Genomic DNA, 23,649 nt, shown 5'->3' on the forward strand with positions numbered 1-23,649 from the left:
AGGGCCTCAGCTCAGGCTGTGGGCTGTTAAAGGTTGTCTGCCCGACTGGCAGTGCATGAAAGCCATTCCCAACCCGGGGTACGTCAGGGGTGAAAATGGCTTTCACAATTTGTCATCGGGATATCCGAGTGCGGCCAATCTCCTGATGAAAAATGGAAGAAAAAAATAGATGTCCACCCATTTCCGGTTTTGTACAATTGGCCCAAAAAAAAGGTCTGACCGTACAAAACGACCGAAAAATGCTGTGTGGCATAGTGACACCCCCGCAGCACACCCGCAAAATAAATAAATAAATAAATAAACCGGGCGGGCTGCAGGGTGTCCCCCGCAACACCCCGCTCACTATACTTCACAGTATTACTTTGCAGTATAGTGAGCGGAGGTTGCGGGGCAAACCCCTGCAGCCCCCGTAGTATGCAAGTGTGTTCGCATGAGAAAGGTGCAAACTTTTGGTAGTTTGCACCTTTCTCATGTGAACTTTCCGGCCGCGGCTAATTCAGCCGCGGTCGGATCACTTAGAATCCCATTTCCATATCTATGGCAGCCAGACAGGAGGAGCTCCGGGACCAGATCGCAATGCTCTGGTCCTGCAGGTAAGTGGAGGTGGTGAGGAGGCAACAGAGGGGGCTCTCTGTTGCCTCCCCGCTATGAAAAAAGGAAAAAAGAAAAAAAAATAACGCCCAGGGAAAGGCCTTGGGTGGCTGGGACAGCAGCTGGGAATTGTGTATTCTCGCCCGCTGTTCCAGCCAACTGATTAGCTGAACGCCCTTGCCCGAGGGCAAATGGATCCTACCCATCACACAATAAAATTAAAGTGGGTTGTGGCTATGGGCGGCAGGAGAGGGTTTTCTCCCTCGATTTTGTTGTGGGATAATTCATGTACAAACCACACAGAAACAGATTCCAAAACCCCATCATCATCTTCCAGCCAGTAGCAGGCCCAGCAGGCACAGCCTTCAGCATTCACTCACAGCACAGGTGCAGATCAATCAGTAAGTCAATTCCTGATCTTTTAATCGTGTTAAATGTAAAGTTATTTTATTTGAACAAAACACAGGAAAGGGAGCTAAGGTCCCTGATGTGACATGGCTGCAGGCTGGCACCCACCACCTTCATACATTAACATTGCAACCCTCATCCAGAAAAGCAGGCTACTCTTTCCAAACCCCCCATAGCAGTGAGCCCCTTCAGCTCTGAAGTTTTCACCTAGAATTTCCTGTATGCCTCTGCTGACCTCCGACAGTGTCAGTAATAGCCACCAGTCCACCTCAGTACTATGGTATAGATCCTCTCATCCACAGCACCCCTACCTACCAACACAGTGCATACCAGCAGTCTGCGTTTTCCAAATCCCCCATAGAACCTCCAGCTTGGCAGCCTCTGCTCTGCACATTTCTTGTATGACAAGGTAGTCTTTAAAATGTAATTATGTCACTCATCTTCTAAAGATGTCGCTTTGCAGGAGGACGCTGTCACATGACCCATATACGATGTTCCCTGCCAGCCCAGCAATCTTTTTAACTGAGCCCCCACTGGGATCCGGGCAATGCATTTGACGCTACTACCATACCCAGGGAGCACAGCCCATTTCAAGCTTCAGGCAGGGCACTGAGAGGACTCGCTAAGCTCCAATGCAGGTCAGAGGGTGGTGCGTAGGACTGAAACTAGCTTCAGCGCTGTCCCTTTAGTTATCCAAGTAGCCTGAGAGGCACAGGAGCAATCAGATAGCAGCTTGTCACTAACATTCTACAGTACTTTTGGGAGTCTGCATGAAACTTTAAAACTTGGACTAGAAAACAGGGGAGGCTAGTCTGATTAACCGGAAAGCTAACTTTGATGGTGCAGTGTCGGTGCATTGTGTGAAAGGGGTGCATGAAGTAAGGTAATTTGGGTGCAGAGCCAGTGGGGAGGAAACGGTCGAATCAGGGATTCTAACTCAGAGAAAGGGCCTGGAGAAGGGGGCATTGGTGGGGAGACTTGGCAGTTGTGGAATGGCAGACAGCATTTTCAGTAAGTGGATATATAGGGCACCCACCTAGATCCTTTTTGGGTTGTGAGAAGAACCCAGACTTCCTTTTTTTAAATAAAACGAGTCACTTGAGAGCAGTGGTTTTAAAATCATGCACACTTTTTTCCACCACCCCGCCCCCTTCAAATGGCAGCACTGTAAGCGGACGAGGTCCCTGCACAGGGTCTGGTTCTTGGGATACATGCATAAGACTTCTGATTTATTTTGTCAGACTTATTGGGGACTGGAGACAATAGCAGTGACACTTGGCAGGATCACGTGACATACCTTTAGGGAGGAAAGACATACAGAGTCTAGAGGTAATTGAATGCATGGCATATATGCCTGAGGGTGACCTTCACTTGTGGAGAGGAGCAGATAATCCATTATCAAAGCTTTTTCTATTGTTTAGACTTGCTGACATGACAGGCACTTGTGCTCGGAGAACGTCATAGATATTTAGGCAGGCAGGAGCTAACTATCAGTCGCCATCTATTGAATGAAGGGGACTGCTCAGATGCCCAAGGGTGGCACTCGGTGCAGGAAGGAGCATAAACTCCCTGAGTGCAGTGGCATACTACTTGTGGTTAAAGAAAAGTACAGCCATTGAGGGAGGCAGGAGATACCTATCAGTGTCCATCTCCTCAATTGAATGAACTGCACAGGTGCTCTTGGTTGACACTGAAGTCCATGGAGGAGCAGAGAATCGATCAGTGCATCTTGTGACATGCTCGTGTGGCACCCATGGTGTGAGGAAGTTACAGACATTTAGAGGGTTCGAGAGACAACAGGCTGTCAGTGTCTGTCTTGTACTGAATGAACCTTGCACTTGCCCTTGGCAGACATTGTGGTGCAGGGAGGAGCAGAGGAGCCCTGGTTACAGCGTGCGCTATTGTGTTGACAGTGATGTGACACTTGCGGTGGAACAAAGGTAGAGACATTCAGGGAGGTAGGAGACAACTATCAATGTCAGTCTCTGGACACAGGTAGTATAGCTCAGTGGCAACGCCTTGTCTTGGAAGCAAAACAATTCAGAGCAACACAAGTTCAAATCCCGGTTCTGCATTTAGAAAACTCTTTTCGGTATTAAGCGTGTTATAAAAAACGAATTATAATAATGGGAATGAATGATGCACATGCAGACATTATGCTTGGCGTACCAAATCAAGAAGCAGGGGGGAAAGTGCTGCTCATAGTTTCTCTTTACACAAGCTGCAGCACTTGCGGTGTGCACTGATGATGCCAGAGTATCACAAGACCAAAGGAAGATGTCATCAACCAAACATTCCAACCCGAAACCCGTCTGGTCAATCTGAGGAGCATGGCGTACAAGTACATGAACAGGTATTGCATCACAATGATTGTGCACACAGACTTTCAGAGGAGGTTGCACTTACAATTTACACCACTGTTACAGGGGGTGAGGAGCAGATCCCAAGTAACAAAGCTTGGGTCAGAACCTCACAGAATGCACCTGAACTGCATGATAAACTTGAAAATGTCATGCCTCCATCTCCTCCACTCCCATCCACTGAGAAAGGAGTGATTGCAGAGTCCGCCAATGCTGGAGCAACAGAGGCGTAGTTGACATTAAAAGATCAAGGAGGAGCCGGGGAACACGTGTTGGATGAGACTCTCACAGAGCGGGTGCCGTCCAGCGACCTCACCAGTTGTCATGTGAGAGAAAGAGGAGAGTAGGAGGGAAGTGAAGAGGGGGGCCAAGGGAGGCCTCAGAGCGGGTGAAGGAGAAGCACGAACCAGAAATCAACAAACCATCTATAGTCACGAGTCCAGGATAAGGAAAAGCTTAGGTCCAACATACAGCAGAAAAAGAAAAACACAGAGATACGAACTTACTGGAAATGGGGAAAAGGCATAGGTTTTATCATAGAGCTGAAAAAGCAAAACACCTCTATGCGAATTTCCTGGAAAGGGGGAAAAGCTTAGATTTTAACATACAGCAGAAAAAGCTAAGCACCTAGATATGAATTTCCCAGAGGGCCTATTGCCCGAGATGGACAACATACAATAGCGGGCAACGTGCAGCAGACTAGAGCATTGGTAAAAGGAGTATTAAGAGAGGTGGGACAGTTTAGACTAACCACAGATGTGGGAAGAATTCAAAAGGCCCGAAGTGCATCCTTCCCCATACCAAATGCCAAGCAGCATATCAGCACCATTCTACAGAGCTCCCCCTGAATATACTACTGCAGCTGCTTTACTTGGGACAGTGAATCTATCTCCTGGAACCTTAGCAACGCATACCAGGAGTACCAAATTGCATCAGGCCAGTAACCAGTAACTTAACCGACAGTGCCTGCTCACTGCAAATCTTGCCATTATGTTGGTGACAGACCTCTTGCCCTACTCTTTTGTTGAGAAACCTAGATGCCTGTGGCTTTGGGGAATCGCTGATCACTGATGGGAAAATTCCAAGCCACTGTTTTTTCTCATGCAAGGTGGTACCCAAATTGTACAATGATGTTATGGCCGCAGTGAAACAGGTAATGCAGCAGTCCGAGTGTCCAAAAATACATCCTACTATGGACCTGTGGGCCAGTGGTCAGATCATTGACTACATAGCCATCACTGCACAGTGGGTCACCTTTCCATTCTGTAACAGTCAAGACTGGTCTCTAACAATGCAAGTGAGCAGCACATGCTTGTCCGACACCTTCCAACACTTTGCAGGCAAGGATTTCAGGGCAGACGCCACTGGGGTATTGCTATCTGAGAGAAGATGGAGGAGACAGAGGCAAAGTGGCTAAGGCCTTGTAATTTGCAGTTGCGCTTTTTCACAGCAGACAATGGATCGAATGTCATTGCTGAGCTAATTATAAAAATGCTGTAGAATTTGAAAACTGAGGAACTCGAAATTATTGAGCAAAATAGTGACGGGGACACAGAGAAGAAATTAAACCCACACAGACAAAATATGAAAGTGGGGGAAGGACACATATTTTTGGGGTGATTTGAGGAGAACTTTATGTGGAAAAGGAAAGCAGACAGATGTATTTATCAAGTGGTAACCTGTTAAATTGTGAGCTATTTCTGTTCCTCCTCTCAAAGCCTAACAAACCCACAAAGGACCGGAAGGGGTGGTGGCCTTTATAAAGGGCATCACATTTCCTAGGGGGCTGTGATAGGCTAAAGAAAGTCATAATATCAGCTTTTATTGGTACTGATTCGAGCCACCAATTTAGTTGGTTGAGCTGATTCAAGCCAAATTCAAACCAGTAGTGAAGAGAGGGTCCCTGGAATGCCCCTCCTCACCCCCATAAACATGACGGCCTGAAGAGTCAAAAACACACAAAGACACTCACTTTTTGGCCAGGCCCCAGGAGGACCAGTGACTGACACGTATATGGAAAGATATTCTCTCAGTTAGCCATTCAAACCTTATCCAGTGAATGTCTTTATGGATACAGGTGCTTCAGCATTGGTCATAGACCCAAAATGCCTCAATGGATGATGTTGACTAATGCTGAGAAACCACTGTGCTGACGTCATTAGTGACACCATGGCATAGCCACGTTAGTCATGAAGTACACTCGCAGCCATGCAAACCATTACACAAACAAGCAGTCGTATTCATGAAGAACATGCTTACACAGTTCTGTAGATAGAGGACAGATACATATACATACAGTCAAAAGCTTTTATTATTTTTCTCATTAGCCAAGTGCAGAAACACTGAATGCAAGACAATGCAGAGATGCAGAGCAAGCTTGCAGATGCTTGGCAACTAACCCTATGGAACAGGACCACATAAGGAGCCATGCAGGACCAAATATGACTAACCAATAGGAAACATAGCACGGTATAGATGTGTAGAAATCATAGTATGAGTATAGCGAGGATCAAATAAGGCCACAAGCTGCAGGACGAGAGACGAGGGAAAGCAGAACCAGGCTGCAAAGAGCAGGAAGACCAGGGCTCACAGCCCAGGTCAGAGACAAGCAGCACATTCCAAACCTAAAACGAGGGCCATCTGCAAAAAAACAGAATAAATCCTCATAAATTGCAGACCAGAAGAGCTCGATTTTGTGGTCCTCAACCACATGATGCGGCTGAGCTAGACTGTGGCTATTCACCCACGGTGGGAAGACAAACGGTTCTCAGCACCACATATATGAAGTGAAATATGAACAAGTTAACAATGTCGCAATGTGGAGAACACTCTCACTGGCAAAGTGGTACTGCTAATAGTTACATTGGGAACACATAGTCATTCTCATCACCTTGAAGAGGTGCACAGAGCGCTGAGAACAGAGCTGGGTCCCAGGCCTGGGGAGACCAGTTGCAGCCAATCAGGGGACAGAAATCCAGGGGTGGATGACAGAGGGCAAGGGCCAAGTGTAATCCTGCTATCCTGTAACAATGTAATGGATAGTTTCTTGGGGAAAGGGCAGGCCAGCCACTTGACTTGAAACACTTGTGTATAGGCGCGTTATAAATGCCATATCATATCTTTAACTAAGATCCATAGAGGCAATCTATACTGTACACCACTCTGATCACCCAACCAGAAAGTGGGATAGGTGTTTTGGTAAGGGCCCATGTGTGATAACACTCTGCAACAAAAAGGCTTGCCACATGTTTGGGAGCGGTGACTCTGGAGATTTTTGAATGTCCTGTATGATCCCTGTCGGTTTTTGTAATAAACGACAGTCTAACTTGCCCTTGGATGTGTCCTCTGGTTGTTCCGGGGGGAAGGGTTGTTGGGCCCTGGGAGCTGAATGGGTGAGCTCATAGTAACCCCAAGACCTCTGGCATACCAGACCTCATCAACAGTAGAAACAATAGAGTTTAAAAATGGTTGCTCAAATGACTTCTCTGTGGCCTTAATACTGAACCCTGGGATACTGGAGCTTGAGGGAAATTATGTCACAGGGCCTGCACTTTCTTCTTGGCACACTTGCAGATATGGCACAACATACCTTCTATGACTGGAGATTTCACGTAATCCAGAGCCAACCTTTTGTATGCCAAACATCCACTTTAAAAAGTCTACTTTATTTACATAGTTGAATAATTTGTATTTCAGAAAAGAGTTTTATTTTGGTTTAAGTTGGTTTTGAAACAGTAAAAAAAGAAATTAGTGTGCATGGTTTACACGTGGCATCTCTCGTCAGAAATTTCAGCTCTCTCATTCAGCAGCTTTTTTGGGGTAAAATATTGTATATTATAAAAGTGAAGTCAGTGCATTCTTAAGTCATTGTGAGGGCTTTTAGTAGCTTGCTTTATTTATGGCAACAGAGATTTGCTGATCATTAAAATATCTGACATTCCACTTTATTTTCAGCAGCAATTTAGCTTTTTGTTTCGGTTTATTCCTTTTGCATATGTCAATAATACTTCATTCAAGAAATCTGTGTCTGTTTTACCCATTACTTGATGGGATCAATGTATGGTTTTCTCCCTGAAAGAAATTCAATGGTCTTGCCTTCTGTGGTTTTTCTTTAAAAATTCTATGTGCATTTGTTCCACCTTTCCTGCATGGTTTCCTGTCTGAAATAAGATAAATGCGTTCTGAGCTTCACATCTTTTGTGATCTCTCAGAAATAAAAATGATACGTCAAAGATTCCACATTTACTTCCCTGCCCTCAATGCACAGATCCTTATTCTGTGTTGCACATTTTGAGAGGTCTCTCAGAAATAAATGATGCATGCATGTTTCCTCCTTTACTTCAACGGTCTGAATGTGTGGTTTGTTGCCTGGCAATAACATTCAGGTGATCTCAGTTGAATTTCTTGTGTGGCCTCTCAGAAAAAGAGGATACATGAATGTTTCCACCTTTTGCTTCATTGGGCTTGTAGGGAAATCTATACAAAAGAAAAGGATGCAAAGAATGAAAGCGCCATGTCAGTTGTACAAAGCTCACAGCATCTGAAAATGACATGTGCAAATAAAATGTGCTATGTTGGCTTCAGGAAGGGACGGGGATCCCGCTGGGTGTCCCCGGGAACTCCCTGGGCTTGGGGACGGTCATCCCACATGGGAGACAGGCACCTAAGGCCTGGGCAGCACTCCCAGCCATCCTGGAGCTCTGGCCGGGCCGTGTTAGAGCTTCTCCCTTAGGGGAGGGACAGGGAGCCCTCTGGCGCTTCCCGGGATCACTGCTGTGCTTGGGGACGGTTGACCCACATGGGAAGACAGGTGCCCAAGGCCAGGAGAAGCACCCCCACCTGTCCTGGAGCTCTGGTGGGGCCGCTTTAGAGCTTTTCAATCCAAGGAGGGATGGGGACCCCGCTGGGTCTCCCCGGGAATCCCGATGGGTTTGGGGACGGTCTACCCACATGGGAGACAGGAGCTCAAGGCCAGGGGCAGCACCCCCTGCAGTCCTGGAGCTCTGGCCGGGCGTGTCCTGGAAATCACATATATCTGCAATAAGAAAGGAACTAGATTGGCTGCCTATGGCTTCTCGGGTACAGTTTAAAATCCTCACTTTAACACACTAATGCGTGTATGGCAATGTCCCTGATTACCTAAAAGACAGGCTGACCCTACATGAGCCGAAGAGTCCTAAGGTCCACTGGCTCCTGGTTGCTCTCATGTCCAAAAAAGAAACAGGTCAACGGTAGCGGCAGATCATCTCCATCATTGGGGCTCAAGGCTTGGAACCCCATACCCGTGAGACATAGGCTGGTGAACGTTTTCAGTGGAGGGGCACAAATATTTCCTCTGAATTAGCACAAGCAACTAAGAATGCAAAGGGTGCCTGAACCAACTAATGCGATTCATGGGATGGGGGCCGGGCTTCCCTTAAAAGGACTTTTATTGTGCAATTGTACAGCACATTTTGTTCGACAAGTTGGATGAAACGCCATACAATGCGCACACAGTTCTGGAGGGCAACACTTGAAAAAATCTGATAGATAGCAGGTCACCATTTTCACCATATTTCCGGGAAGCCTCTACCCATAATATATGCTAGCACTGCCATTGTAAAGCTCATGTTCAAGGTGCCTCTTCCCACATTCTATATTTGCAGTACCACTGCTAAAACACTTCCATGATGCTGGTGCCAACAGTATATGCCAATGTTAAAACACTTTCATGACACTGGTACCCACCATACATGGCATCATTGTCAGACATTTTCAGGATGCTGGTGTTCACATTGCAGTCCTTGTCACTGTGAAATAATTTTATGAGAATAGTGGGCACAACACTTTCTTGACACTAGTGGCAACTGCATATGTCATCATTGCCTCATAAAAGCACTTTCATGTCACAGGTTCCCACAGTCCCACCAGACACACTCTGACCCCTTCCCACAGTCCTTCATCCCTTGCATGCATACCGACACGCGCACACACACACACACATCCTTTCCAGCATGCACACAGGCAACCCTTTGCATGCCTGCACCTACACTAATGTATCCATACATTTTCTTTAACTCACCGCTCAACAAAACACCTCAGGGCTCCACATTTTCAGCTCTCTCCATGGGCGAGGATCAGAAAATATGTTCATACATGGAGGAGGTAGGAGAGGTCTAAATCAATGCTTTTCTTTGTATCATACCTCCTGCACATGCTCCACTGTCAAGAAGACAATACCCCCAAACCTCTAACAGCTGGGGACCCCCAGAGTAACATTTCCTCAGGTTGGTACATGCAGCACTCGAGCCAGCATTTTCAATGTGCCATGCAAGGCTGGGGAAGCAGAACGCCCCAGGCTCGATTAGGCAATTAAACATGCACAAGATGTGGCACAACAACTGCTGCCCCAGGAATGTCCACCTCAGCTACTCTCTACAGCTGAGTGAGTGTTCAGTGTTTACTGGGCCCATCCGCCGGGCTTGTCCATAACAGATGACGGGACACCATCCCTTTGCCCATTATGGGCCTGCCCCTGCTGTGTTTCAATAGGAACCTCAGAGCCTGTTTTCTATGGATGCTGTATGGGTAGCCCAGGGTCACCAACGAAGCTGGGCCAACCCCATTCTTGGTGGGATCAGTGGTAGTACGCATGGGAGCTGTTTTGCAATGCACACCACAAGCCTGATTCTAAGTGCTTGGTTACCAGAAGGTACAACTTTACACATTAATACATCCTTTATCAGAGGCACAAATAGCTGGTCCAGTCAGGATTCAAAGCTGTTATGTGCAGAGCTTTGCTAATCTCAATGGCGATATATAGTTTATAATGGAGTGTATAATGTTATTAAGCGTCTGTTGTCGGTGAAAGATTATTTAATCTTGCAATTGAAGGTTATTTTATTATGTATTTTCCACTTTACTGTGTTCTCTGTACCACATTTCAGCTTCTGTAATATCCCTTTGCATGATGCCCCCAAGGGTGAAGAAGCTGGCATCACTTACTGTGATGTCATCACAGATGTTACTGTTAGTATGATATTACTCCATCGAGGGCGGGCATAAGGTGAAGTTCTGCCATTTTGGGGATTTTGCATCCTTGAGTCAGGATCTGCACAAGGTTTAGAGTGGGGCGCTTCAAGGCAGGGAGTCTTGAGGGCTTGCAAAATATCTGGAGCCACTGGGATAAAGGAAGAAGGCACCGGAGCTGGTCATCCTATGGGCACTGAAAAAGGCACGTGTTCACAACAACTGGAAGATCTTACCCATCAGAAACGAGTCCTGGGAGATTTTTAGGTCCACCAGAGCTTCCTCATGATTCGTCTTCAGGTTGTTTTTTCTTTCTCTTCAGGATTTGTCCCAGAGTAAGAAAGTATGGATGCAAGCAGGAATCCTGGTGACTGAGCACCACTTAGCTCCTAGTGCCAGAGTTGTATCCATTACAGCTTTTGGCAGCCTCTCAATCACTGGGGCCACCACATTCAAGTTTTCCCAGACATCTTTCTTTGCTTTCACGCCAGACGTGGGCTCAAGGTAGACCCATACACCATTCAAGCATCCTGTCCTATCTGGTTCTGGCTTTGCTGCCTTCACTGTCCGAGGCAGGCAGAAGAATTTGTATCACGCTCACTCTTGCAGGACACAACTCTAGGCTATATGACTCAGTACACAACTGTTCCAAGTAAGGGCATCCTCGGGCATCATATCAAAAGCTGCCACCAACCAATGGAGCCCGCACAGTAAACTATGCATGGGACTTGCACAGGGAACAGGGTACCTTTTGGGCCATCCTAACCCTGAGAGATTATGGTCCTTCAGGATCACATATGGTAATCCCATTCCTTGGAAGTGGGCTCATCAGGGAAAGATTCGGGTTTACCTGTCAAGACAATGCAGAGGCCTCTCACCAGAGGTGCAGTTTAGGGCGGTTGACTTCACAGCAGACTCCTTATACTGTCCACTGTCTTCTGTCTCCTGCAGTATTCCCATCAAGAATACCAGACTCACTAATTAGTATTGACGCATGTGGTATCATTAAGGGTGAGCAGGCTTTATGGCTCTACCGCTGCTAGAAAATAGAAGTATTTCATGCATTATTGGTGAATAACTCGTTGACTGGGTTTCTAATAATTGAAAAAGGCATTTCCTTCCTGGTTGAAGTGGACCACACCACTGCCAGAAAGATATGCCGGAGGAGTTTGCCTGTAGGCCCATCTCTGTACATAAAGGCAGTGCAAATGTGAGCACCAGGGATGCCCACATTCTCTCCCATTTCGTATCAGCCCCCGCACCCAACATCTTGTTGGCGTTCAACTAAAAGGGATGCACATCTGTTCACTTACTGGAGAACTCTGAGTTTTAGGAGGAATTTCAACCTCCAATCCATTCCAAAATAATGCATGAGGGTAGCGCCCCGCTACTCGTCATGCATATGGCAGTATGAACGGGCAGGGGTTAGAATGCAGGCTGCTTCTTCGAATACTCCAAAATGGTTACATTGGGAGGGTAACAGTCTGATGGTAACAGCGATGCGTTCTGACATCTTCGGATCCGACCCCATTTTTTGTAAGTGACCACTCCGCACGCCGTTGTCCTGTACTCGTGGACTTCCTGACACTAGACTCATTAATTTTCCTTTTCCTCTTTTTTGCCGTAGTTACAGCGTGTCTAGACGCCTCAGGTACCACCTACAGGTACGACCCTACTGCTAAGAAAATCTCTGCGCCTCTGCAATTTTCATTTGCGCTTTTACCATTTGTAATCTTGCTCACTAGCTTTGTCACATTTTCTTTTCACAGAGGCCTCTTACTCTCTGACACAGGTATTCTCTCTGAGTGCTTCGTACCACCTTCTCATTTCTTAATATATAAATGGGAAATTTGTTGATATGTGTGTGTGTCTGTTCGAAATGTTCAGCATGCTTCCCAACATGCTACAAACCTAAAATGAACATATGCAATTCAGATAGTTATCCCTTACATGCATCGTTGCTCTTTCCATCTTCTTTAGAACCCCTAGAATACATTGCATGTATTTCTGTCCTTGCGAGAAGTGACAGAAATCTGTGACATGTGTTCTGAGGGGTGAATTTCTTGCCCCACACTGAACCCTACGCTCCAAGTATAGAGGTAGGCGCCGTGTCTTCCCCCACTTGGTGGTTTCACTGTATATATTTAGCTGCATGAAGCTCCTGGGCTCATTTTCCTTATCTTTCTAGGTTTCTACTTATGAGCCCAGCTCTCATTGCGCTATTCCTTCAGAGGTGTACATGCATATTAACTCTTCGGTCCCAACCATTCTGGAGGAACTTTCCCCTGATACTTTAAGTGTGAGTTCACTGGCTTAGGGTGGTGTTCCAACTACCTGACATAGAAACTAGGCATGATATTTTGATTGAATTCTGGTTACAGTGTCCTATACTTTTATGGTTAAAGGTCCCAATAGGGAGTTTATTTGGTGTTAGATTGGGTTTTATTTTATAATTAGATACGGTCATATTGATTTTATTTGGTTAATAATTAATAACAGTGATCTTACTATTTTAATGTTTTGGTCCTCAGGGGTCCCATTTGTACTTTGGTCCTGAGGAAGGCGGAGCACCATCATTTTGCTGCCGAAACATATAGCTCTCTGTGACACAGTTATGGACACAGATGCGAGGCTGAACAACCATAGTTATTAGAACTGCGCTCTACGTAGACCCCTGAAACCATGATGCCACCTTTTTGGTGGTTGAGTCATATGTCTAGTCAAATAGCGAGGATTGTGGAGAAACGTCGCAGATTGTAAACTATGAACATATTCTTTATTCCCTCTGCTTCCACCTGACAAACATTTCTTCATTTTGTAAATAATCTATGTGGTTTTGATATATGTCCACTTTTGTTGTTTATATATTTATTGTGTTACTCCAAAAAATATACATGTGTTTGTCTATCTTTTTGAAGACAGGATGATATATTAACTGACCCATTTCATTAAATAACTTGAAACATTCAAGGCATGAAATAATGAGTTTCCTTTTTTGATCCTATGAAAGGTGCCTTTGGTCTGCCTTTGACTAATAAAGCAAGCACCCTGCTACCACCTACACCAATTAATCACTATGAACTTGTTTCTTTATGTAAATTAGTTCCTGGCAGTACATTTATGTGTTTATTCTCATATTCTGTGTCTCCCATTCATGTGGTTATTCGCGATCTGGTGTATTTTTACTCATGATTCTGTTATTATTATGAAGGAGTGTTAAGGTGTGTTAATTTGTTTCTCTTGATCATTTTATTTTTTGATCTTCAGTTTGTTCTATTTTAGGCAGGCCCTGACGAAGGAAAGTGAACTATGCGAAATTCATTGTCCACTACATCTGTTTTAATGTTGTTTCTCACCAATGAATATAAAATTGGTTGTCTAATCATTTTCAGCTACTGTGGTACTTTGTTTTTTGGATGATCTTGAACATTCGGTGTACTAGCTTGTAGACCGTCTGTGAGCACACAGCATTGTTGCCAATATGCTACAATGTACATTGTACTCTGGTGTAACCCAGGAGTGCAACTGGGCATTCTGTAGTGCTCCTTATACAATGTATATACATCTTTATATCCTATGCTGAATCAATGGGCCTCATTACACGGTAGGTGGTAAGGGTTTACCGGTACCGGTATTTTACCGGTACCGGTAAATCCTTACCGCCTTACTACGAGGTCCCTTTGCGGGGTGGGGAATTTAACGCCTGCTTTTTGCAGGCGTTAAAAACCAACCCGCAAAGGGACCAGTGGAGCTAATTGCGGTACCGCAATTTGCGGTACCGTAATTAGCGCCTTCCCCATTCCCATTGAGCCCTATGGGGCAAAAATGGGAATGGGGAAGGGCAATGGTGGAAGGGGGAATTACCGCCCCGCCAACCTTGGAATGGGGCGGTAATTCCCCTTTCCACCAAGGCGGTGCCGGTATTTTACCGGCATGAACCATGGTGCTAATAGCGCCATGGTTCTCCGCCTACCGTGTAATGAGGCCCAATGTATTGAAAGTAGTGGTGCCCTCTCACACTTTATTCCAGCACTGATGCGTTCACCATTTTTTTAAAAATATATGGTGGATTATGAAAAGGTAATCGCGCTTTAATCATTTGAATTCATCGGTGAATTAGTAATAGAGTTACTAAATGCATGTAATAAACTGCTCAGCAATTCCTGATGTTAGCTTTTGGTTTTAGGCTTTGGTTCTTTTGTGGAAACAAACGTGATGCCTTCTACTAGTGAAAGCTCTGCGAAAAACAAGAATTGCTGATGAAAACTGCACCACAATCGTGAGCTTTGAACATGTGCTGAGTCTAACCCGTGAGGGACGGCGCTTCAGTGACGTTGTAGAGAAACACGGTATTCCCGAGAGTCTGGGCCAGTCAGACGGCGGGCTTGATGCCCTGGTGCAAATAGCCTCCTGTCATGTGAGTAGCCCCTGTGGTTTCAATAAGAAAATGAAATACTTTCTGGCTAGAATCAGGGGCGTTGCTAGGGGGGTGCTAAGGGGGCTATAGCCCCTGATCTTTTGGTTGTAGCCCCGGATAGAATCTCAGGAGCTACAGCCAAAAGACTCGCTAGCCCCCAGTCCAAACAGTTCCGACATCAGCTTAGCCCCGGGTCTTTTCCAGACCTAGCAACTCCCCTGGGCTAGATAATATTGCAGGATTGTAGTGACACGTGCTTTACTTCTGTGTTCTCACTGTGCAAACTAATGTCTTCCTCTGCTGCTATTCTGTATTTATCTGTGTTAGACATTTTTAAAAGTGCTCTTTAGGTGTAAGTTTCCATAGTATTATTTTGTCATGAGCAGTAGATGAATGGAAACTTTTACATTCTTGTTTGGTCCCTGCAGACATTGATACAAAAAACAGTCTCTCTCTCTCTCTTTCCCACACGCTCACTCTTTCACTCTCTCTCTTACTCTCTCATACTCTTTCACTCCATCTCACTCTTTACTCGCTCTCGTTCTCTCTTGATCTCTCTCCTACACACACACACCGCTTTCTGCCCCTCTTACTCCCTCTCTCACTTTCTCTTTCAGCGCTCTCATTCTATCTCACGCTCTCCCTCTATTTCACTCTCTCAATCTCTCTATCGACCTCTCTCTCTTTCCCTCTCTCTCTTTCAGTCTACTTCTTGGTTTAGACTCTCTCATTCTATCTCACGCTCTATCTCTATCTCTATCTCTCTCGCTCTCTCTGTGTCTCTCTCTCATTCCATCTCACACTCTCCCTCTATCTCACTCTCTCAGTCTCGAGACCCGGAAAAAGCAAAGAAGTGGATCTTAGATCTTAGATTATAAAAGCTCTAGTCCCAGTAATTAGGATAGCTTTAACCTGGGGATCTTGTGTATGCAGTTGTAAGTTAGTATGAATGGGTGTGTTTACTCAATGGGACCTTTGAAGCACTGGGCTGCATTTAACAATATTGTAAATTAATTTCCCACATTTAGTTCGACTTATAATAATTGTTTTGTTTTTTAAAATTGCGAGTTTTATGGTATTATTGTTATGCAGTTGCCGTTCAACGTATTGGAACGTTTGTCTTTGAATATGGGCTGATGTATTTTGAAAGCGTGGATGATCTAGGTCCTTTCCTCTGCTTTCTCTTTGTGCCGTAATGTGATGACAGCATAACACGTTGCGTGCTGTTCTCTATGGTTGGTTGGGTAGGATCACGGCCGGGTCTGTATAGACGGCGTTGTGCGGACGAGTGGATATGGAATGCCATGATGTTAACTCTCGAGGGGCTCATGGACGGGGTCTTAGCTGAAGCCACGCTGGAGTGGTAATGCATGGATGTGAAACGGAATCTGGTGAGTACGTCTTAAAGGAATGGTTCGGTCAAATTTTTTTTATTGCCCCTATGGGTCGGCCATGTGTTTTTAAGCCTAAGTTGCTTCATTTTAGAAATATTTCCTATGGACCTTACCCGAGTTTTCGTCCATTAAACGCACGCGAAAACAGGCATCAGGGAGCTGCCATTTTGTGATAATCCTATCATTTCCCCCATTGCCCTGGCTGACCTGCTTTTGCGGCACTAAATCATATCCCCCGCCCCTGAGCCTGTCATCAGCAGACGCGTACCGCCCATTTCACAACACCAAAGCACGTCTCGTGTCAACATTCACTGCGCTTCAGCTAATGACGTGTCGCCATGGAAATGGCAGGACGCCTCTTTCCTCAATAAGTATAAACAGACCGTTTCACAACACACAGCAGCAGATTTTCGATTCCATTCCTCTCTCTGTGTTACTTTGAGTATTCTGTGACTCGTTCCTGTGCTCTGGTCAGCTACCTTCATTGCTTGTAGCCCGTGTGAACAGATACCAGTACCACCACTATATACATTATTTTAGTTTGTTTAACACACAATGGCTACAATAATGCCCTACATGTACGAGCCCGAGTATACCGAGGAGGAACTACTGGAAAGGGAAACACGCGAAAACGATGGGTCTTCGGACGGCAGTTGGGAGGACGATTCAACAGCTGAAGAGCCTGGACCTAGTCGCATGGACAGTGTTTCCACCTGGTGCACATGCAATCAGTGCAAGCTAATGCCAACCGAGGACGAGAACTGCTGCTGCTGTGAAAACTCGGGATGCGTGGCCTACATTTCGGAAGGTGAGCCACGACGGCAATGCATCACTGAGCTGCCAGACATCAGGGCAGCCTGCCTCACACGGTCCGTGTTGAGGATAATGATGGTGCTTATGCATGAACTTCGCGCAACTGTTCGTCCTCGTAATCCGAGTAACGAATAAGTATACTCTGCTTGTCATGCCACTCCTATTTCATGGTCTTCTACTATATCCAAAATTACATATACATATCATTGTAATGCATGAAAGTCGTTCAATAGTGTGTAGTGTCTAGATAGCATTTGTCCGAGCAGAATGCCATTAGTTACAAGAATTGTCATTGACAACAAACGTTTATTAAACTTATCTTGGTCATTTAAAAACAGTTTGTTTTATTCCTTTTCACAGGTGGTACAGGCTGGTGGCCTATCGTTCCTTTACATGGTGGCTTCACGGGAGGCTTGGACACCGCGTTCGAAGAGTGATACCCGCCTGTGCCGTTCATGCCATAAGAGAAACGTTCCTGAGTGACAGCGGTCAGTGCAGGGGATTTTCTCTCGCTGTGCTGCAACCTGACCTGTACAATGTTTAAAGTCTTGTATTTTTGTGTCATCAAAATAAGATACAAAATAAAACACCACATATATTTTAACAACGGTTGTTTCGATTTTTTAAATGAATCAAGTGTGTCTCCATTGAAGGATGGACGTCAGACATCTGTGCTCCGAATGGGTGAAGGTCAGGTCGCTGTGAAGCAGGATGGTCACTATCTAAGCGAACATAATATATTCTCAATAATGCATGCACTAAATAACAGGCAATAGGTTTAGGGTCTTGACCAATATAATAAACTGTTTGAAGTGTGGGTCTGTGCTCACAAGAATCTCCGATATGTGGCATTTGTTATTGATAGGCAACAATATACTGCAGTAGGGGTCTAATGTTAGTTGGGGATCTGCTAGGTGGGCATCATGGCGTGGTCAGTGGTCTGGCACATGAAGAGAATACCTTGCAGGGACACAGGGTCAGAATGGCAGTAAGTTTCCACTGGCGAGGGTGTGTGGGCAAGGACATGTTTGTGGAGATGAGCGAGCTATGTGCTTAGTTCAGGCTGGTTCACATGCAGGACAGTGATCTCAGAGGAAGAGTGATGTGTTACATTTATTAGCTGTTGCAAATACCTCTAGAGTTTTCCAGTCAGAGGGGGAACGAGGGTTGGGGCCATGTGCTCTGCGCAGTGAGGCCTGGTCACCAAGATGGAGTGGAAAGGGGGTACAAAAATGGATGCCCCGTGTCCTGCTCAGTGGTCCCATCTACACAAATGTCAACCAAAGTTAACATCACATAAGGGCAAGGGGCGAACCCACTACTGGAGGCACTTGGTCCGAGTCTCTACTGAGAAGTAAAGGATGAGAGGGGCCTGATGGCCCCTCGCTCCCACACACTTGCCTGCACGCCCCAGGCCCATCCATCCCACCCCCCTCTATCAAAGGCGGTTCGCACCCGGGGATGAGCGCTGGCATGGGGGCTGTCACGGGCGCAAACGGCCAAGGTGCCAAACAGCATGTACACTTCAAAAGGTATACCACGCCTAGGAGCCATCGCTCACATGGCCTCCTCAGACCCCGTGTCTCCAGGCAGGCCTCCCCTGAGGCAGGCCGCCCCCCTGCAATCCACATAAGTGTGTCTCCATTCAGCAGTCTTCCTGTGCCTTATCTGCACGCCCCAGGCCCATCCATCCCACCCCCCTCTATCAAAGGCGGTTCGCAGTGCTGGCATGGGGGATGTCAGGGGCGCAAACGGCCAAGGTGCCAAACAGCATGTACACTTCAAAAGGTATCCCACGCCCAGGGGCCATCGCTCACATGGCCTCCTCAGACCCCGTGTCTACAGGCAGGCCTCCCCTGAGGCAGGCCGCCCCCCTGCAATCCACATAAGTGTGTCTCCATTCAGCAGTCTTCCTGTGCCTTATCTGCACACCCCAGGCCCATCCATCCCACCCCCCTCTATCAAAGGCGGTTCGCACCCGGGGATGAGCGCTGGCATGGAGGGCTGTCACGGGCGCAAACGGCCAAGGTGCCAAACAGCATGTACACTTCAAAAGGTATCCCATGCCGAGGGGCCATCGCTCACATGGCCTCCTCAGACCCCGTGTCTCCAGGCAGGCCTCCCCTGAGGCAGGCCGCCCCCCTGTAAACCACATAATACCACGACATACACATGTCATTCATTCACAAACAGACCCCTGTTTCTTATACTTTATAAACCACTTGATATGTCTCATGAGAACATCTTTGTGCTTTGCAAGTCAACTCCTGAACCTTCTACCTGAGAAGCACTGAGATCTATGCTAATCTGCTTGTCGTCGTGCTATCTGTGACCGCTTCGAGCAAACTCGTCAGTGTGCTACCTGTGGCCATCTACCTGTTCTCCTGCAACATACTGCTCCGCCTGCTGAATCCAACTGTTTGTTGGTCAAGGTAAGGCCATGTATACTAGTCATATTTCGGTCGTTTTTACATTTCTATCTATTTGCGATTACAGTACCCAATTGAGCTATGGTCATTGGTCTCATTGCTATTGACTTGAGTTTCAATTGTTATGCTATCAATAGATCTATTTATTTTCATCTGTGTCAATTGTCATCGAATTACATCCTTCGGGGGTCCAGTCTATAATGTAAGCATGTTTTTTTTCGTGCAAGACAGAACATCCAAGGGACGAGTCACATGTTCAGAGTTTAGTCACATAATTTTAAAAATTTCTGTAACTTATGCAAATACTAAGCCGCACATGATGAACTGGTATAGTTCCGGCGACCAAAACAAACCTTGCATTGAGCATGGTATGGTTCATTTACTTTTTTATGACAATTTTATTCATCAAGGTTTTATAATAATCTTGATATTTACTTTTCAGAATTTTCAACAATGCCTGCCTGTTCGATTAGCGGTTGCCCTTCGAAGACCCATGCTAAATCTGAAGGCACTACAATGCATGTTTTCCCGAAAACTGTTGATCGAATAAGAGAATGGGTCAGACATTGCGGATATCCACTGGATGAGCTGGAAAGTAGAGTCCAACAAGTCTTAGAGGACAAGAGGGGTGATCGATACCGCATCAGCACTTTTCCTCGAACATGTAAGCCACATCTTGGGTAACAAAGAAGAATAAACGGCGAACGACACGAAAATTGCTCGCAAACGCTATTCCAACTCTATTCGTCCACATTCCGCCACTGTCAAGTGTCTGGATTTAGCTTTAGGCCTTGCGGTAGTGTGTAGGTAGCCGAATGGATTAATTGATATATTAGGTGTTGTGTCCCTTGTAATACTTTCGATATTGACATGAGTGTATAGCTTTTTGAATAATGACATTTATCAATAAATTATTTTTCGATTTTATAACCCCCAAAGGAAATCTATATATGGTCACAGGTAACTGTGCTATATTGCGCATTTTCAATAGCATTACTCTCAAGTATTCTGTCTCCTTACATGGCAATTTTAAATATTGGCATTTCATTATCAAACAATAATTTACCTTTACAACTTCTTGACTATCCCTTGAATCTGAAGCAAGAACATTCTACTTCTGTGACGTGCTCGCAGTTATCAACCACTTCTAGCACGTATCAGGTAATCATGCTTGGCTATTCCGCTACAGACTTGTTTTATGCATGTCAAGTAATAGTTTTTATGTATCGTGTGATTATTTTAACAATTGTTTGGTTAGTACTTTCCAATTGATATACACCTTAGTTGTTGTCCCCTGGTGTTTGTTTTCAGTTATAATTAGTGTTATCCATACTAATGCAAGTACTGTCTTTCAGGAAGATGCTGAAGCGTCCACCACATTGACAACAGCCCTAGATGATCTTCAGCAGCACGAGGTATGGATACTGACAGCTCCATCGACCGTGATCATCAGGACTGGAACACTTGTCGTTTGATTGCTCTACACCGTGTTTCATTCGTGGTTAGCCATTGATATGTACCTGTGCGGTCGACCCCAAGTGTGTGTTGTCTTTTCAATATCGTAATCCTTACTAATGCAAATACTATGTTTCAGGCAGTTGTTGAAGCGTCAACCCACGCACTTGATGCAGAGCCTGACATTCAAGTAATTCCAGGGGAAGCGGGACCATGCGGATACGAATCGGCGCAACAGCTTTCGGAAGTGCGCACCACATTTACAACATCCATAGATATTCTTCAGCAGCACGAGGTATGGATACTGACAGCTCCATCGAGCGTGATCATATAATGTGATTCCATTTTCTATACTTTCTTCCCTATTAACGCAAGTACTGTGTTTCAGGGAGACGATGGAGCTTCCACTACAATCACCTGATCCCATTTAGATGATGCAGATGTAAAGAAATCGGAGAAATAAGTCGATTAAATCTGATCATATTTAAATATTCCTTGACTCTTTTAGACAATGCAACATTTGTGGTTATCTCTTTATATGTACCTGTGCCGCCGACCCCCACTGTCCTGCATGTGTTATGTTTACAATATTGAAAACACTAACGCAAGTGTTGTGTTTCAGGGAGTTGCTGATGCCTCCTCTTCAATACAATCATTTGTGGCAGTCCATGCAGAGCCAGAGGTATGGATACTGACAGCTCCATCAAACTAGGTCATCAGAGCTCGAATACTTGTCATTTGATTGTTCCACACAATGTTTAAATCGTGTTTGGCTATTGAGATGTACATGTGTGTTCGTCCTCACGTGTGTTTTATGCTAACAATATTTTGATACACAGTAATGAAAATACTATGTTTCAGGGAGTCGATGGAGCCTCATTCCGTGCTGTCTATGCGGATACAGAAAATATAGTCGTTGCAGCGCAGGAGGAAGGGGAGACATGCGGATACGAATCGGAGCAACAGCGTGCAGATGTTGAAGGTCGAGTCAAAAAAGTTGCCAAGAAAAGAAACAAAAATAAGGTTAGTTACAAACAGTTCATAACTTTAGAAATTTTTTTGTGCTGGGGACTATTTTATGTTTTTTTCCACTCAATTGTAGTATACTTTATCTTGTGTTTAAACTGAACATCCCTTTTCCAATCTGTCCTCTAGTTACCCATGGGTCTACGAACTATACATACACAGACAGTGAAGCAAATGAGAGATGTTGCTTGCTAGACCATTTACACTATGGAGGCTATGGAGGAACTATTAATTCAGACGCGGCGTGTTGAGACTCGGGATGCTCATGTCCAATGGCCAGAAATTGAAATGAATGTGAAACAATGGCCCCAAATCACAGTTGGCCATTCATTGGCCAGAATGTCACCAAATGAATAACAGCAATGATATCCGTTTTATTGGTCTAATGAAGGCTAATTTAGGCAAAAGAGGAGGCAATGTTATGCTTAAGTTGAGGCAACAAGAGTGTAAGCTAATATGTTATCTAAGTTGTACCCTAGTGGGTTTGAATTGCGATCATGAAATGCATGTGTTTCTTTAATCAGGATCAAAAACAATGGTTGGACATATAACTATCTTTAAGAGCCTGTGTGATACCATTCTTCAGTAACCCGATATCAGACACTTATGGGCATTTCCCTATAACCTTATGGATTGATTAAATTAATGTGGGGACCCCATTTCTCTTAAAGAGCCCATTCTCCCCTATACAATGATTTTTTTCTGCTCTCTGATGGCTGTGAATACATTCTTTATTTCGTATCTTAAACTATATTGACAATCACTAATCATTTTATTGTAGTACTGACACTCAACTCATCTGTAATTTCTTATAGACAATGCCTTACTTTAACTATATCGCTAATCTTGATGATCCACCAATTATTCATAACAGATATGTGTTTTCTCATTTATTCCACAACATATATTTATCAAAAATAACTTGTATATTGGTATTTGGCCACATGTCATAGATATCACTTACTTTATTTCATTTACAACTTAATAATAATGATGAGTACCTTGGAACTTGTGTAGTCAAAGTTTTCCTAACATTAATAGAACAACTATTATCAATATAGAGCATACATTTAAGCTCTTCAATACCAAAAGTATTTGGTTTCTATCACAGCACGGGCTTGCTGACAATTGTAATACCAATCGCGCTGATATGCGCGTCACGTATTTACATTGATGACGTCACTCGTTACGCATACGCGTGACATCATCACGTTGCCGGCGCCACTTTGAATGGCGGTTTTGCCGCGATCGCGGTAAGAACATTATTGAAGGAGCCGAAAGGCGATTCTACAGACTTACAAGACTCGTGCAAAGAATTTTCCATGTAATGGAGTTATACACTGCTGCTATGCATATATTTTACACACAAGATATGTGTATGTTTGGGGTTATATGGTGCTACTCATTGATCAAAGGGACCTCAAATCATCTGATGCACTAAGGGATTATCATTATCTAAGTTGGGTTTAATTGCTAAATCCATACTTTCATACCTTAACCTTACCAATCAGGCATTATTCAAATTTGTAACAAATACTTTCTTTACTTAATTGGTTTTATTTACGAAGCAAATTATTTTGGGGCATTGTATACAATACACTAAAATTCATAATCACTATTGATATGGGTATTACCCCAAATAATACATCATCTGCTTATTTGAAAGTATATATATTTTTCACAGGTCATTTAACATCACATATACCAGAAATGGTTCCATGAAACGCAGATTCGTTCAATCTACTATT

The 23,649-nt window shown here is 44.8% G+C and overlaps 1 protein-coding gene across 1 annotated transcript in view; it reads left to right on the forward strand.

The window, feature by feature from the left end:
• Positions 1 to 537: 537 nt before the first annotated feature.
• LOC138568811 (uncharacterized) overlaps positions 538 to 23,649 on the forward strand; it is a 317,549-nt gene continuing 294,437 nt past the window's right edge. Inside the window, exons 1-6 of the mRNA XM_069646582.1 lie at positions 538 to 593; positions 10,286 to 10,367; positions 10,690 to 10,871; positions 11,995 to 12,031; positions 12,556 to 12,666; positions 14,593 to 14,784. Of these exons, the coding sequence (XP_069502683.1) occupies positions 538 to 593; positions 10,286 to 10,367; positions 10,690 to 10,871; positions 11,995 to 12,031; positions 12,556 to 12,666; positions 14,593 to 14,784 (660 nt within the window). The remainder of the gene's footprint in view (positions 594 to 10,285; positions 10,368 to 10,689; positions 10,872 to 11,994; positions 12,032 to 12,555; positions 12,667 to 14,592; positions 14,785 to 23,649) is intronic.

The sequence above is a fragment of the Ambystoma mexicanum genome, chromosome 2q (genome assembly GCF_040938575.1).
Source record: "Ambystoma mexicanum isolate Mex_15411 chromosome 2q, UKY_AmexF1_1, whole genome shotgun sequence".
Taxonomy (NCBI): Eukaryota; Metazoa; Chordata; class Amphibia; order Caudata; family Ambystomatidae; genus Ambystoma; species Ambystoma mexicanum.